Source organism: Musa acuminata, chromosome BXJ1-1 (genome assembly GCF_036884655.1).
Source record: "Musa acuminata AAA Group cultivar baxijiao chromosome BXJ1-1, Cavendish_Baxijiao_AAA, whole genome shotgun sequence".
Classification (NCBI taxonomy): Eukaryota; Viridiplantae; Streptophyta; class Magnoliopsida; order Zingiberales; family Musaceae; genus Musa; species Musa acuminata.
The window spans coordinates 22,825,349-22,843,657 of record NC_088327.1 but is presented as its reverse complement, the minus strand read 5'-3'; the positions used below and the strand labels follow the sequence as shown (position 1 = coordinate 22,843,657).

Genomic DNA, 18,309 nt, shown 5'->3' with positions numbered 1-18,309 from the left:
GATGATTATGAGGCCATACTCAAAATTAAATGGTTGATGACATTAGGTGATATTTCTTGGAATTTTATGCAACTATTTATAAAATTTTACAATAAGGAGAAACAGGTGATACTGCATGGGAAACGTGAGGGCGACGTAACGATGATTTGCACACAACAAATGGAGAAGGTTTTGCATAAAGCATGCAGGGGCTTTTTGGTACAACTTGAGCAGCAAATTAAAGGAGAGCCAATAGAATTTGAAGTTTCAAACCTATTTCCTTTGCTTGCTGAATTTTCAGATATATTTGACGAGCCGCACAACCTACCTCTTACTCGTCGGCATGATCATTGTATAATAATTTTTCTAGTCAAATCTCCAGCAAATACTCAGCCATATCGGTATCCATATCTCCAGAATGATGAAATAGAAAGGATTTTAAAAGAGATGCTTGAAACAGGAGTTATTCGGCCAAGTTGCAACCTCTACTTTTCACCGGTGCTACTTGTACACAAGAAGGACGGAACATGGCGAATATGCATTGATTACCGAGCTCTCAATGACATAACCATCAAGAACAAATACTTTAGTCCAATAGCAGATGAATTGCTAGATGAAAGGGAGCATAAATCTTCACAAAACTGGACCTTCGATCCGGGTATTATCAAATACGAGTGTATGAAGAAGTCATACCGAAAACCGCCTTTCGAACACACAACGGCCACTACGAATTTTTACTTTCTTCAACAAAAGGTGAAATATCTTGGGCATATCATATCAGAGGAAGGTGTGACGGTGGACCCCTTCAAAATTGAAGCAATGCAAAACTGGCATACTCCGAGGAACATAAAATTGTTACATGGCTTTTTGGGTTTAATAGGCTACTACCGTAAGTTCGTGAAAAACTATGGAAAGATCAGTGCACCACTTACTTCCTTACTAGAAAAAGATGTCTTCCAATGGTCGGACAGAGCCTCCACTGCCTTCGACAAACTTAAGGCAGCCATAATGACGACGCCGGTGCTAGCGCTACCATATTTCAACCGACCCTTCATCATTAAGGCCGATGCATCTAGAGACAGAATGGGAGATGTTCTCATGCAAGATGGTCGACCACTCACATACATTAGCAAGACATTATCTCCCCCCTATCAAAACATGTTAACATATGATAAGGAGATGCTCGTCATTATGCACGCAGCAACGAGGTGGAGATCGTACTTGATCAGGCAATACTTTCAAATCAAGACCAACGATAAAAGCCTAAAATATCTCTTGGAGCAGAAGATAACTTCCCCCGAGCAGCAAAAATGGGTAACAAAACTTCTTGGATTTGATTATGAAATAACTTACAAAAGGTGGAAAGAGAATGTTGTTGCAGATGCGCTTTCGCAGCTACTTGAGAAAGCTGAATTTTCGGTCGTTTTACTTCCAACCAGCGACTTCCTTGAGGATATTAAGATGGAATGGCAGGAAGATTCGGAGACCAGTAAGATATAAAAAAAAATTAGAGGAAGCACCAAGCTCCGTGGCTCATTACAATCGGGACTCAAAAGAATTATGCTATAAGGGACGCATTGTGCTTGTGACAAATTCTATTTGCATCTTCAAGAGCAGATTTTGGACAAAGTTATTCCATATGCAGGGTACTAAATTGAAAAGGAGTACGACATATCACCCACAAACCAACAGCCAGACGGAAGTTTTAAATAGGTGCTTGGAGACAGCCCAAAGCCACCCACCAAATATGACTACCCAAAGAGAACTCCAGACCCAGCCAAGTGCCATTATTGATCGACGGATTGTGACTCGACGACGACGACCCACTAATGAAGTGCTAATACAGTGGGCGAACCTACCAATAGAAGATGCCACTTGGGAGAACTATGATGACTTGAAGATCAAATTCTCAGAATTCACGAATCATCAGCCTCGAGGACAAGGCTGATTTGAAGAGGGTGGGTCTGTTAGGACTCTAGCTTGGAGAGTCCTAATTGAGAGGGACATTCATGTAAAACTGTTAGGACTCTAGCTAGGAGAGTCCTAATTGAGAGGGACATTCTGTTAGGACTCTAGCTATGAGAGTCCTAATTGAGAGGGGCATTCATATAGGAGGTGTTTTCTTAGAGAAGAATTAGGAGTTGTAAGGGAATAGGAGTCTTGACTAGGAGTCCTATTAGGAGTTGGTTAGAAGTAAGAGTCTTAAGTAGGAGTCCTATTAGGAGTTAGGGTTTAGAAGCCCTATATATAGCCATGTATTCCTTCTCTTTTCTTAAGCAATAGATGAATCTTTTCTGCAGCCTTTGAGCAGCAACTTGGAGGGAGGAACCCCTATAGAGTTCCAAGGAGGCCGATCCCCTAAAGAGATCAACCCCAAGTTTAGAATCTGCAAGGGTTCTAACAGATCCGCTGCACCATGTCGCCTCTTGGTGACATCTCCATTACATTCTGATCCTTGTGGAATAAACTCGAATTGTGAACCCTCCATGTGTGGCCTCTGCCAATACATCTCAGAGTCTCTTCCACCTTCGATTTTGTTCGCTCCTTTGGCAATCGACCTTCATCCACCCACTCTTGGGTCACACCTAGATGAAGCACCGCTCTAGGACAGTCCGTCGCCTAGTAGCTCCCGAAGTCCACCGACTTCACTGTAATTTGTGCACTATTGTCTGGATCCTGGGCCTCTACCCCTACTAGCACAATCTCTACTGCGCACCGCTTCCTTCATGGCAACTTGAATGGCAACACTGTGGCATATTCTTCAAGAGTACCCGCCTCTGCGTCCTCTTGCCCCGTGCTAAGGCCTTCTGAACCCAACTTCGCCTCCGCAAATTGAGTCGCCTTAGTTCCTCCATCAAATGCTTCTCCGAGATAAGGTGCATGGGCCCAGAAGCTCCCTTCGTCTTTGGCACCATACAAGATGAGTCCGCTCGTCAGAATGAAGGACCCATGAAACAACATGATCCTACTCTTGCCTCTGCAAGAGTTCATGTCCTTGACCTCTGTCTAAGGAAAGCACTGTGCCTCTGCTCCATGTTCCAACTTCTATGCTGGCTCCCTTCATGCGGCTTGGGTACTTCGCCAAGTTACACCCAAGTTGCTCCGCTCCTCGTTTTTGCATTGAGTCAATGGTGGCCCTCGCGCCCACCATTCCACGGGTCAGCCCTCCCTTGAGTCCGATCTTCACATCGACTCCAAGTGTGCATTCATTTGTGTTGCTTTGGGTCGCTCCCCCACTTGATCTCGCAATGCATCCACCAATGCATTCTCTCAAGCGAGATCATGCGACGACTCCTCGCCGCTTGCTCAGTCCATCGAGCTTCGTGGAGTTGTTGTTTGTTGAGGTACTCCTCCTCAACATGTGAGGTCCGTCCCACATGATTCTCCCTCTGGAGAGCCGGGACTTATCCCTCCTGGATAACTATCCCGTTGGAGCAACATCTCTCTTCGTTTCGGAGACCACCATCCCCTTGGACTACTCCGATCTGCTGAACATACTGTGCATTGTTCTGCCTCCTACAAACGCACTTGCTAGATTGCGACTCCCCGTCAATACAGTCCCCGCTGCACCCCTCAAGGCCTAGCAACATGCTGAACTTGTTGCACACTTCAGCCTCCTACGGACGTATCCTTCACATGCCGAAGAGAAAGTTTCAATGCTCCATGGCACCGAGTTTTGGTCGCCTTGGGATGGCCCGGAACATTCCATCGTCCGCATACAAGCCCATGCATGAGTACCAAATTCTTCGAGTTAGCAATTCCCCTCACCTCTGTGAGCTTTGCAGAACTCTTTTGGTCGTTGAGCAACTCATTCCACCTTGGATGGTCTCATCCTTTACCAAGCGCCTCGCTTGTCTTGAGCACCATCAAGTATAGTTGTCAACGTTGAGCCGTAGCTCAAACTCAGCCATCCCAACCTTTGTGCGCTTCACATTCTTCCAAGATTGCCTGTTCTCGTGGTGCCTCTTGCGCGAAGGGTTGGCCATTCCTCTGAATGCCAATGTCAGATGCCCGCTTCTCTGAGCGACTCCTTTTCCCTACATCTCCATGCCCGTTTTTCCCAAACGGTCGCATGTGTGCTGACTGCCCTCAACGCAGCCCCGCTAGGTCCCCCATGTTTGCATGCTAAATGTTTCTATGAGTGCTTGTCCCGCTCTGATACCATCTGTCACGGACTTAGCTGGTTTTGCCTAAGTCGTGCGGCACCCTTGCGTGTCCGTCCGCAGAGGTCAGCCTCCCCGAAGTCTCCCATTGTCCCTTAGGACCAACAAAAGAGAGAACAGGCTAGAGAGAACGCCTCAATCGGGATCCACAAGCAAACATCTCCGAAAAACACTTCATAGACAATGCAAATTACAAACAGACTTTACAAGCTCTGAACAGTGGCACAACAAAGGGTAAAATGGTCCATTACAGACCGAAAATCTCTCACACGTGTCCACATGACACAACCTTTATTTACAAGCCTAAAGAGGCCACCAACCCAACTAAAAATGGGATTATTAAGCCTTCGGCTGCCCCTCTACATGCTGTACAAGGCATGAACATGCCAAAAGACACGGACATACATAAGCATTACATCAAACATCCTGTTTCGAAGTTTGTCCGTGACAATACGGTCCGACGCTAGTTTGGTTTGTTTTTTCTATTATCTTTTCAGGTGATATCAGGTATGACCCAATATATTAGTACCATGCTGGTCTCATAGAATATTGAAACTGATATTAGAGAGAGATTGTAGACCTTGTTGTGTATATTTATTTTATTTCAGGAGTAATTCTGATGCATCTTTGATTTGAATTAACCTTATTTATGGTAATGTATGGAGTCTTACTTCTAGATGATTGTGTAACTTAGAGAAGGCACTTGGTGGGGATGTTAGGATGTATGATGAAACTACTCTCATTGTCAGTATCTTCAACCAAAAGGGTGCAAAATTCATGAAGCAGCCTTACAAGCAAGTGCCCACTAGGCTTTTTCAATTTTAGCTATTTTAGATTTCATGGGAGCCAATGTCATGTCACTAAACATGCATTTGTTATTCATTTTTAGTTTTTGACTTCCCTGCATTAGATGTTATTGTTGCTTGTTTCATTATACCTTAGCAACCTAAAAGTTAGGGATGCAATCCTAGAGACACATTATATGTAATCCAAGTTACAAATATTGTATATATTATTGCAGAACTCTTAGGGTCTGCTGAAATAGAAGTTGCATTTGACCACAACAGCAAACATGATAACAGATAACTCAATTCCTAATAGTTTGAGAAATTTTGAACATTTGTTTTTTGATATTACGGTATGGCTCTTTAAGTCAAGTCGTTGATGGTTTGAGCAATTTAATTATTTCCTTTCATATAAATTTTTATCTAAAAGATTCTCTTCCAATCTCTTGGTAATTTCTTACTTTCCATTTATTTTCTTTTAATACGCTTGTTGATGAAGCTATCTCTTGATCTTCGAAGGCCTTCCCTTATGAAGAATGCCATCAAATCATTTTCTATTATGATCATCTGTGCTAACTAGTTCATATATGGATTAGAAAATTGAACAAAAGGTGCACAAAAAATGGTATTGTCATACAAGGTCTGATTTGTGTGATTTAACAGGAAGTAAAGCCATGTACTTGGACATACTTATTTCCATTTCTACAATTGTCATTTTCAAATTCCTACTAGGTTTTTCAGGTTTTATCTTATTTAAAAGAAAGATTTAGTTTTTTTTCTCTCTTGTAAGGTGAATATCCGTACAAATATTTTTAACACCGCCGATGTTGGTCCCAAGCCCGAATGAAAAAGGTGGAGGGTTGTGGAAGGCCACTAAGAGCCAGCTTGAAAAACATTTGAGAACTCATATGCATGATCTTAACTGTTTCGTAATAAACCTAGGTCATCATTGAGATTAGATGTGAGACAAGATTGTCTGGAAGAAAACTATGATATTATCAGCAGGGACTAATCATTTGCTCACGAGACATGAGACATCTGGTCTAAGGGTAAACCCTATGTATCTGAGAGGAAAATTAGAAATCTTGTCGTTCAGTATATTGGCAGATTTGCGATAATTTGAATTTTCAAGACCCAACATCACTATCTATTTTTCGACCAGATACTCTAAAATCATAAATCATACCGTACTTTCAGATTTACCAATTATTGTTCTTTGATCTCACAAAACACATAGAATCATCCTCTTATTTCAGGTTGATCATGTTACTAGAGGATCTGCACGGCCCAAACTTATCTGACCTTGCCTGATCTTAGTATTGTGCAAAACATGTCAAGCTCAAGAAGAAACAGCAGAAAGATCAGGTCTTCATGGCAAACCATTAATCCTTATTTTGTTAGATGAGTAGCTTCTCTTTTGAATGTAGATAACTTTCTTGAACTCCTTGAATTACTGGTCAAATTCCTGCTACAGGCATTAATTAGATATTTGGACTTCTTCTGACACTATAGATCATTATAGTGTCTGTAACTGTAAATAAATTTTCTCTCAATATGTCACTCAAACTTCATAGCTATTTTGTTTCTTTTTTTGGCTGTAATCTTTACATGTTTCCATAGTATCTTTTTATGTATTTCAATGTCATTTGTGCAAATATGTTTTTTGTTTACAAATTAATTAATGTGACAAAAAATTGTAGCGTAAGGAGATGGGTGGAAATGGTAGCCAAACCAGAGGCGAAGAAGCTGCTGATGCTAGCAAGGTATCTGATCAATCAGCTGAAAGGAAAAAAAGTTTGGTGGACTGGATGAACTTGATTAAACCTGCTAATGAGGAGAAAGATCACTGGGTAAGTTTAGATGCTTTTTCTTTGGTTATTAAAGAATTTTTTCAACTTGATATTTGTTGGTGTGAAAAAATGATTATTCTAGAGATACTTTCATTTGTTTTTGTGACTTAAAACCTTATTTGTTTCTGGAGCAGGTGCTGGCTCTATTGCCCTTTGTTGATTTTATATTATTTGCTGCATATGAGAGGCTGAAGTGTCCCTTTTTTTTGTGATGTATTTTGTTTATGTATTCATATATGCTGGTTGTTTTGGTCAAAGAAGCTATTAGTAAATCTGGCTTGCAATGTATACTGAATGAGACTATCCATATTATTGACTGGCCAGCTGGGCATCTTAATTTTTGAGTTATTGTTGTATTTCCCTTGATTCAGAATTGCTATTACGATTCTTATGATCTGCAGTAGTTGAAGCATACCTGTATTGCCATACATTTAGGTTCCGGATGAAGTTGTTAGCAAATGCACATCATGTGGATCAGATTTTGGAGCTTTCAATCGCAGGGTGATGATTTTCATCTAATCAGTTTTCTTTTCAACCTTGTTTGATGTCACAATTTTCCTTGTGAGATAGCATGACAATTCCATTCTTTACTTTCAGCATCATTGCAGGAATTGTGGCGATATTTTCTGCGACAAGTGCACAAAGGGTAGAATTGCTCTCACTGCAGAAGAAAATGCTCAGCAAGTCCGAGTTTGTGATAGATGCATGGTATATTGACTGGTTTATCCTTGACTTTTAACATCATTGTACAAATTGGTTTTTGTGCTTTTGATGATGTCATTTCTTACTCCTGAAAATTGATGCTTGTAGAGATATGCAGTTTTAAGTTTGAACTATGTCAGGTTGGTCTTCACTGATATTGTATATTAAATAGTGGTTCAAATTATGTGTCTGCATAACCTTTTGGGTTTAGGAGAAAGTTTCGGCTATTGATATTCTGGAAATCGAGATGATGTTGGTAAACGTTATTTAAGTCTTTTAAGATATTATATTTATAATGGGTCTTCTTCTAGCAGTAGGCATTTGTTGTTCCAACCTCATATAAAATCTGATGTATTGTTGCTAAAAGGAGATCTTTTTCTTTTCTGGAAGCTAGGTTTGCTAAAAACATTTTACCCCTCCACTGACCATTGACTGTCTTTTAAAGAGATTTTTGTTTTTATAAGGATCCTCCTTGAAACAATCTACAGTGATAGACTCATATATTTAGTATTATCATTAATTACAGGGGTGAAGAAAGTGTTTTTTAAAGAAAATATGATTTGTTTAGCCAATTGAGTGAATTACTTTTCATTTTACATCTTTATTGAATTTCCATCCAGAGGATTTGCTGCAAGTCCATTAGCTAGATTTTGCACCTTAGGTTGATAAAACACTGTTATCAGCCAGTGGTAGTCCGCTTACATTATGGCGTAAATTGTCTTAGTTGATCAATATTCTATTCTTTGTTCATGGATGTTCTACAAAAGATCTGAACTAGTTCTTACATTATGGCTATTATTAGCCAGTGGTGGTACACTTACATTATAGCTTGAATTGTCTTACTTGAACATTCTTTTCTTTGTTCATGGATGTTCTACAAAAAATTTGAACTAGTTTGTCCTCGAGAAATTCACTGTCTTGTCTTGTGTTCGGGCCCTCTGAGTTCATATTACATGTAAGCATTAGAGTTGGCAAGTTGCTTTGCATGTGTGAACTTAGTGTTGACTTGTCACCAAATGCTGACATGTGATCACCAATTTTGATTAACTTTCACTAGAGAAAGGTGTTGTCAATGGGGCCAGATTATGTACTTTGTTGTTGTTGAACTAATTTCCTGGGATAGTGAAAATTACTGAATTAACTTTTGTGAACTATGTAAATCTCACTGTCATGTGAAATTTAATTTTGTATAAAGCTAGAAAATTTCGTTTTTCTTCACATGTAGTATGGAAACTGTGTGGAAATGAAACAGCCCTAACATGCTTGATCTGCTAATTTAAGTACTGAAACTTAAAATTGCATGGTTGTTAGTATGAATGTTATATATTCTGAGCATTAACTGAAAAACACGACTTGAGAAGTGATTTGCTTGATGTTACATGGGAGTCTCTCACGTTGAATAGGCAGAAGTTTCTCAAAGGTTAAGCAATGCAAAAGAAGCTGTCAGCAAACCTGCCGGTCTGCAAAGTCATGAAGATCTTGCACGAAGGCTTCAGGTGCAGTCTTTTTTATTGCTATAGACCATCATGTTTAGACAGATGTCTCGCTGTGGTACTTTATATGGAGGGCATATTTTTCTCATTGTTGGGAAATGATCCATCTAACTTCTTTAACCCGGATATTATGATGAATAATTAAGGTTTTGGTCTTGATTTTTGCAACTGGAGGAATTGAACAAGAATCATAAGTCGGGTACTTTACTGCTATATTGTAGAACATTATACTATGTTTTCTGATATAACATGTACTACTATTGACTAATTTATGATAGTACCTATTTCATAAGTTCAAATTCTGATGAGTCTTGGAAGCCAATGAGGGAAGTAGCATGTCCCATCTGCACAGTCCACCTTCAGGTCTATAATATCAGAAATTTTTTTTTTCTACAACATGATAAGCTTTCTTCTTATCTCTTCATCTATTTTCCAAACTGGAATTTTGCTGATGTGTTGTTAGGACTGAATTCTACGATATTTACCTTGAGTTTCAGGTGCAAGTTCCTGCCTCAGGCTCCCAAACAATCGAATGTGGTGTCTGTCAACACCCTTTCTTAGTCAGTGCTGATTGATATCTGATTTCGCCTTGCCATGCTATTGCAATTTCTATCCTCCTATAATTCTCTTTGACAAGCAGTAGCATCGCACATGCTCTCTGCGGTCACCTTGGTTGTATACCCAAGTTGCATGCATTTTTGTAAGTGAACTTTCGTAAGCATTCACCTCATAAAAGGTCAAGTGTGGAAGCTATGTTTTCTGAGAGTAGTGTGAAGATGAAAACCAGGAACTGGATGAGCGAATAAATAGTAATGCTTGTAATGACTGTTGGTGTGCAAAACTTGTTCGGTGACCACATAGATTTGTTGGTAGGAATTGCTTTTGGGCACAGTTCGTGGCTACTATGGCAGTGAAGTAAACATAGTGACGAGTGCTTTTGTATGCTTTCATATAGAAATGATAACTGTCATCGACTTTTACTACCAACTTTATTTTTTTTTTCCTATCAGAAAAGTGATTCTATGATATTGTATTTCTTTCTTTCTTGACTTAAGAGAATATTTCATAGATGAGATTATTTGACAGGTTGATGCAGGTCGAGTCAACCACAGCCCCACATCGAGTCAATAAACTGTGGCCGGTTTCAGGTTTCATTTACTGCATTCTTCTTTTTCCCTTGTTTGAGTTCTGCAGCCTTCCATCTATTAAAATGGTTTGTAGTTAAACTAAGCAATTTGATAGATGCAGACAACTTCATGTTTTGGTTGTCTCATTATATTTGTTCCTATCTACTGCTAATAATATCCTATGCCAATTTAATGTATTCATGCAAAGCTAAAAAAAAAAACTTATAGATATGCCGACATTGTTAGTCTTCATCAATTGATTGTTATAATGAACTCAAATTAATATTAATATTAGAAACATAACTTGTCAAACAATCATCATTAGTAAAATGCGACAGTATAAAAATATGAATCAATGTCTTCATTACGATTGTTGTTGTTGCTAATTAAAACAACTAGGACATAATAAATGATAGGATCCTTGTAATATCATATATGTAAATCAGGCACATAATATACAAATGATATATCATGGGTATATAAAAATATAAATAGTAAAATATATATAATTTTATACCTCGAAATCACCAAAACATGTGTGTTTGTGAAAATTCTCTAGTCAAACTACTCTAAAAAAAATTTCAATGAACAATAACTTGGCCAAATTATTGAAAACATTTGATTATCAATATAAAAATAATAGTAGACAAATGAATCAAAATATGCAGATTGACAAATATATAGTGTTTCAGAAAATCAACATAAGATTAACTTGGTTTGATAAATTTCTACCTATATTTATAGAAAAAAATTAAATTCTTCATTATATAAGATTAACTATGAGGTTTTTTGAGTTATTCTCCCTCGCATGATTTTTTTTTAACATCTTCTTATATAAATCTAAAGTACTTTTCACTTTAACTCTAGATCTCCGAGAGCACTTAAATGTCTTACTTTTTTCTCTCATCAAAATCTTGAGATTTATTAGAATAAATCCTAATTCACCTAGAAATTTTAATTTAACTAGAAATCTTTTTTCAACTAAATTGAATATAATTAGAACTCCTAAAAAACTTACCAAATCTAAGGAGAATCTTTTATTCAAAATCTATAATTGGAGGACATTTGATTGATTATATAGGGAGAGAAGCATGACAATTATGCAACTATAATTGTGTTTGACAATCAAAAGATCTGTCCTCATCAACCACTCAAATGCTGTTGAAAAAATTGATTATAAATTGTATAATTTATAATCTGAAATGGTTTCAATAAGTTAGTATATAGTAAATAATCTCTGTAAAAGATAAGTTCAAGAGTGAAATCCAAGCTTAAAATATTTTAATTTTAGTATGATGTGTCATAATTTCTATTTTAAAAAGCAGTCATTAGACCTATAAGAATAGTAAACCAAATTGAATAATATAATAGTAAAGAGATATCAAACAAATAATTCTATGAGTTTGATGAAAATGAGGCATTATGATTGTCTATTATGGTTTTTTTCTGTTATATGAACAGAGGTACATGACTTTCTATAAATAGACTATGTCTTCTGCTGGTCTCAAGATAGGGCCTGACAAGTTCTAAATTGTGGAAGTTAGCTTACTTTATCAACAGGTAACAAATGCTTGATTATAGTGATAGTGTAGTTCTAGTCCATCTGGATAAAAGGATCTTAGTCGAGTCTAAAGGTTCTAATTTGTGATTATTTTAGTCTCTGGGATTTATCTTTTGCTGAATCAACTGTTGACTTGTAGAAGACTAGTAGCAATCTTCATGAGATTGTTAGAGAAGCTTGCTAAGTTTCATACAAATGCTCACCAACTAATGACATGGCTACTGTTTCAATATTTTCAATTATGGTGTTGCTATCATTTATCACAAGTTTCAGCATCCACACCTTGTGGTTTGAATTATGCGCCTTGCAAGCATAAAACTGACCTCTGAATCAGTATTTCTTCATGCCAATTCCCAGTTTATTTAATGAGATTAAGTTAGCAGCAGCTGTTGTGATTATTGTTTGCAATTCCTAATATCACATATGGTAAAAAGTTTAAATTTTCATGATAATTCCAATAGAAACATTTAAGTCATGAAATGCTTATTATAACATCACGACAATCATCATGATGATTAGCTTGTTAGCAAATTGCTTCATGGTTCATGCTACATGGATATTTCACCTGTAAAAACTTTCTTATAAATTGTCATTTGTGATGCTTTAGTCATATGTTGAGGCTTATCTTTCTTTTATTTTATGATCAAGGCACATTTTTTCTTTTGTTCATTAGGGACAAAGAGGCACAGAGCATTGAAGCTTCACTTATTGGAATTTGAGAATCATGTTCATTTATCTTTTTTTTTAAACTATTATATTAGTCCTTTACTAGAAAATATATTTAGGGGTTTCTCAAATTTTATTATTGAATAGTCTATTTGTTTACTTGCTTCTCATTCTTGTTTAACTTCTGGCTTGCCCCTCAACATTCTATAATATTTCTTGCGAACTATTAGCAATTACTCTATAGGAATTATGACTTTTGTTAGTCTCTGCTATATTTATGTAAGAAGGAAAAAAGAGACATTAGCTAATTCTTGAATTGCATTCTAGATATTCATTTGTCACCAGAGCATTCATCAATAATATTTTTACACATATCAATTCCTTTAGCTTTTTCTTTTTCTTGTTGATTTGTGTGCTTTCACTTTGCACTTTTCTGCAAAAATATATTGCAAACTGATATTTAGCTCATTTTTTCATCATTTTAAAATTAAAGAATTATCATATTAAGAATGTAGGTTTGTTCAAAGAAAACCTACCTTGTTGGAGTTGAATATAAAGGCATTAAAGATAATACTTTTTCTGTTGACTAATCACTTGAATAATTTGCACAATTAGCTTATACTGCTCCACTTATCAAAAACATGGTTTTTAATTTCGATGTGTACTGCCCGATATAGGCAGTACGTACTAGTCCAAGAGCCTCTCGTTGCGCGGACTGCCTGCTATCAGCCGGTGCCAAATTTTTGGCCCCGTATCGCCCGATAGAGGGTTGTATTGGGAAGTAACAGTCGAAATTTCAACCATTACCTACTTGTATCCTATTTTAGATGTACTGCTCAATATGGTATGCCTCGATACGTGCCGTATCGAGCCAGTACAAATCAAAATTGTGAATCTTGATCAAAAGTATGTTTCTTATTCTCCCGATTGAACATGATGTAGTGAATAGTCCTATGGTTTCTCTAAGTGTGCATTTCTAGAGGTCCAGAATTTAGGAGTATATTATTGCTTTGGGTCATTGAATGATGAAATTTAGAAATATATCTTTCTAAGGTTTTTTTTGGCATGAACTCCATCCTCTAATGTTACATAGAAAATATTTCATTGATGTCACTTACCTAGTCTTACATGACATGTCATATTTAGTAACTTATACATCCTGTTGTATTTGTCTCCTTCAAAATTCATAAAGTGTTGCCAACAACAAAACAACAGGTGAAGATTAGAAATGTTATATGATTGGTTATATTTATTAGGTTCATATAATGTTGAATTTTTCAATGTTTGTGACTTAAATTCAAACACTCACAATCGTGGTTGCTTGCTATCTGGCTGAATAAGTTTAGGTGTTGTTGGGTTCATTGGTTATGTTAATGTTGTTTTAAGCTCGAGATCTTGGTTAGACGGATTTAAAAAAATCAAAGAGAATATGAAGAAGTCAGAAATTCAGAAGAAAAATATATTTTTCATATATTTTTATGGTTTTAAATAGAATATTAAATGCAAAGCTACCTTTCTTATGATCCTAGAGTTCTTTCGTGGTGATTGTTATTTATCATTTTTTACAAGAATTAGTGACCAAATGACATTCCCATAACATGGGTCTTTCCCTCTGTTTTTTAAAATTGTCATGGAATAGTACAGTCAAAATTTAATAATCTATAAACTCCTCGACCTCCAGTCTTTGCTTATTAAGGTGTCTTTGTTTTGATGAAATTAGTGAGCAATTTATTAATGGTTTTGGACCGTTCATTTCTCAGGTAACTAGAATTGCATTATGTAGATACGGAATGATTGGATAGTGTCACTTGGTAGAACCAATTTTCTTGGCTTATGCTATCTAGTTTCAATATTCACTACTCTTTTTAGAGTGCTTGTGATCAGGATTTCAGTTATGCTCACTGATCCAGAGTTTTGTTTAGGCTTGCTTATCAAAATCAAAGGATTTATATTGGCTCTGTAAAGGGTGCTGAAGTCAAGTACCTAATCCGAGCCCTTCATGTTGAAATTATGATTTCATTAGCAACAAGTTCGTATGCATTTATGATGTAATTATTATATAGTCATTAAAACTTTCTAATGTGGTATTTTATATTGCTTGCTTTGTTTTAACTAAAATGATTACTCACAACATTCAAACTAAAATGACACTACCGACGGTTGAGGAAGGGAGAAGGAAGCAGGAAGAAAACTGGAGGTAGAAGGAGGCCTTCGAGAAAAAGGAAGAAAAGAAGAGGAGAATATGCAGGGTTTGTGGGCAGCAGCTACACAATAGCCTAGAGAGGGTGAACACTCGGCAGTAGTTATACATAAAGCCCACCATCGCCCTATGGTTGGTCGCCTCCCTCTACCTGCAAACCTTGCGTGAGAGCCCACCATTGCCGCTTGCAGCCCTCGCGCAAGGGCCTGCTGCTGCCGCCTACAACTGTGGTCGCCCCACTTGGCCCACAGCCCTCACGGGAGGGCTTGCCGCTATCGCTTGTAGCCCTCGAGCGAGGTTTGTTGCCGCACCTTGGTCGTTAGTTGCAAAGGGACTGCACAGCCTCCTCGCACCCCTTCCTCGTCAGCATGGTCTCTTGGGCATCCTTGCCATTGGCTGCAGCCTCTATTGTTGGCCGCAGAGGTTGCACCTTCATCGCGGGTCCTGCGAGGGGGGGCGGTTGGTGCGGTGGAGGGGTCAATTGGTACAGCAAAGGCATGACTAAGGGCTAAGTGGAGGGTGGTGGCTGATGAGAGTGGAATGTTCATTTTGACAAAAAGAGGTACTCTCTAGGAAAATTTCATACTTTGGGTGTTATCTAGAAAATTCTCAAACTTAGGAGTTTTTTCTGAAAATTTACCCCATATATGTGTGTGAGAACCAGTTTTGCATTCTATATTTGATGAGACTAATTACATTATTCTCCTGGTTTGATTTAATTCTATGATTCATTTTGGATGTCGTAGTTGTTTGTGAGCTAAAACTTTATGGGTATAGTGCACCTTTGTTTTTTTTTTGCTTCTGCTGCAATAACCTATAATTCTTCAACTGAACCATGAGAGATACACCGAGAATGCAGGTCCATCTGCTGAAGGGATTTGGACTGCCATGTACCAGGATTATTACCGGGATTATTTTCCACAAATCTTGTTATATGTTTTTTCTTTTGTTTCTTATTTCTTGTCCAGACATTTTGTTCAGTTATTTTTGCATTAAATGCTGAAATAATTGGAGATGATATGTTTGATATTAGTTACTGGTAATTCTTTTGTGTTATTGTTTTCCACATGCTCAACATTGCTAGTTGCTTAGATTAGGTGATTCAACAATGAGTTTACGTAGAAGCTTACATTAATTAAATTTTTCTTTGGACATACCATGTGAATTTATACAGTTTCTCAATTTAAGACTTGATTTAGTGATTTTGTATAACAATCTATGTTTTCGTTGTGTAACATTGTTGGTCAAGATGCTGTTTGTAAATTCTAGGTGATAAATTTTATTTTGCATTTGCTTTCTTATCTCTAGCTCTCATAATCTTAATTCCTTCTGAAGAACCGTGTTACGAGAAGACTGGTATAAGATTGATCTCTGGGATTTCAGTCCGCATTGCTTCTGCATATCTCCTTGAAGCATATACAGATTTGGTATCTTCCGACACACTCTATTTGGGATTCCAGTCCACATTAGCTACTGGAAAATGACTTTTAAATTTTTTTCAGTCATTAATCCCTAATATTCTTCTAAATGAGATAAGTGGCAGGGGGAATGTTTTGATTTGTTTTGTGAGCGAGCATAATTTATCCTAATTCTAGAGTGATATTCCCATCAAATACTTCCATCTGCACGAAGATAATTCTTATTTGATGATGTTTGCATGTTTCTATCCTTTAGCTTTTGTATCAAGTTATGGTCATACAATTCCAGGTTACAGCAAGAAATCCATGCCCGGTGCTTTTCAGACATGTATTATGGTTCATCATCATAAGTCTGAATGTACTGGATCAATCAGCAGAGTTAATGGACAACCATTAGAGGTTTCACGGAAACAAGGACTTCATTGGGGAAGTTCTTTCTTTCCTTTCTCGGCCTTACCCTCGTCCCTCGGTCAAATGCAATCAGATTATGCAAGGTAGAAATGGCTGCCACGGTAAGAGGCTTTGGTTACTACAAAATTTTGGGAATTCAAATGTATGCAGCTGTCTCTCCCTGTGCAGTAAGATTTTTTTCCTATTATTGAAGTCCTTGGTGCTTATTTGCTACCTCCACCTTTCTGCACAACAAAAATGGTCTACAGATTGGAGGAACGCCATTGTGGACCTTCTATATTGGTTTGGTATGAAGCCCCCATTCAGCACATAGGCTGGTCTTTCCATGCTAGTTGGTAGATATCATGTGTCAAGGTTGGCAACCTTCTTTCCAAAATCTTTGCATCAAAATGCAAGTGCAGCCAAAAGAAAGAGTAGGGATGTCTCCTCTAATGCTGTGTTACCTTTGCTTGGAATTGGTGTTCCAAAATCATTGCCAATAGGTTTTGTGTCCTTTTCTTATATTTGTGGCATTTCTCTACTATATTATCAGTTTTGTGTATTTTTTGCATGAGATAAAGATACTTATGTAGGTCATTAGAATCCAAAAACAAAGCAAAAAAATCCTGGATCCTTTTCTTATATACATGTGTTCTGTTGCATCTTTTTGGTGTGTCCTTGCATGTGATAACATATGGTTCTATAGTTTATTATACTCTAAAACAATTAAGTGCTACTTATGATTATGGATATATATGATTATATTTTAGGATTATTTAGATACTGCAGAATTCAGATCATATCTACAACCTCCTAAAGTACAAATGGAAGTTATCTTAACGAATTACATTTTCATATTCTGGAATGTACATTTCTGCATGCATAGACCTTAAGATATCGACTTAATCCAGTTTGGTACAGTATAATATTTTTTCATGATTGTATTATGCTTCAATCTGTTGATCACAATAACTTAAATAACATTCTTTTGATCGATGTACTTCAGGATGCAGAGATTGTTTGGAACATGCCAAATACAACACTAGCAATGATGTGGAGTATCTGAAAACATAAAAATATTTGTGAGGCAGTTGCTCTACAATCCTAGACTTCTATCTGCATATCCCGCAGCTTTCGTTGAAGCAAAGCTCTGTCAAGTTGAACAACAGCGTGAGCTGAATTAGCAGATTCAAAAACAGCCCTGAAACTTTATGTTCACATTGTGAACTTGATTGTTTTTTTAATTGTGTGGATGTGCCTGTTAAATTTATGAAATTTGTTTCCATGTTGTAGTGTAGTGATGGCCTATGTAGGATGTGAGAAATGTCAGACTGTTGGAAAATCTTCAAACTCAAGGTTTAGTTCTCGTCTCTATTTATAGTCTAAAATCATTTATACTAGCCTTTGTCAAGATTTCATATATTCATTTGCTAGGTTTCTCCCACAAAGTCATGAATCAGAAAACGATTTGTGGTTCTGATTGACATTTCCTATCTTGTTGAATACTTGTCGCGAATTTTTTGGTAGATTTTTGTTTTTCTTTAAACCTTTTTAATTAATATATCTTATATACAAAATGTAGATCTTATTGTTGCCAGTGTTCGGCAGGTTAGTCTTATAGTTGCACTCTCTAGAAAGTTATTTTCACAATGGAAACTTAATATTGCTCTGAAGGTAAATTTGGTAAAAAATATATATTTTTTTCACGAAAAGCTTTCTTTTGTTCATTTTAACGAAATGTCCCTTCATAATTTTTTTTTTTATGTTTGTATCTCTGTATAAACCTATGGAGTGTGTAGTTTGGTTTAGTAAATGTTTTTTTACTACACTTCAAAATAGGTTCAAAGTCAATTTAGGATATATATATATATATATATTTATATTTATATATATATATATATAAATATATATATATATATATATATATATATATATATATATATATATATATATACTAAGTTTGTGCTACAAATAA

General features: G+C 36.8%; 1 protein-coding gene across 3 annotated transcripts in view; it reads left to right on the top strand.

The window, feature by feature from the left end:
- The window catches only part of LOC135677293 (protein FREE1-like), a 31,257-nt gene extending 13,626 nt beyond the window's left edge, over positions 1 to 17,631 (top strand). The window contains exons 1-6 of one of the 3 annotated variants that reach the window (XM_065189475.1): positions 5,342 to 6,292; positions 6,628 to 6,777; positions 7,213 to 7,278; positions 7,375 to 7,485; positions 8,883 to 8,975; positions 10,059 to 17,631. In XM_065189475.1, the coding sequence (XP_065045547.1) occupies positions 6,637 to 6,777; positions 7,213 to 7,278; positions 7,375 to 7,485; positions 8,883 to 8,975; positions 10,059 to 10,103 (456 nt within the window). In that variant the 5' untranslated portion in view covers positions 5,342 to 6,292; positions 6,628 to 6,636 and the 3' untranslated portion in view covers positions 10,104 to 17,631. Of the gene's footprint in view, positions 1 to 5,341; positions 6,293 to 6,627; positions 6,778 to 7,178; positions 7,279 to 7,374; positions 7,486 to 8,882; positions 8,976 to 10,058 lie in introns of those variants that run through there. The other 2 variants (XM_065189468.1, XR_010514642.1) reach the window with 2 other exon arrangements.
- Positions 17,632 to 18,309: the final 678 nt, after the last annotated feature.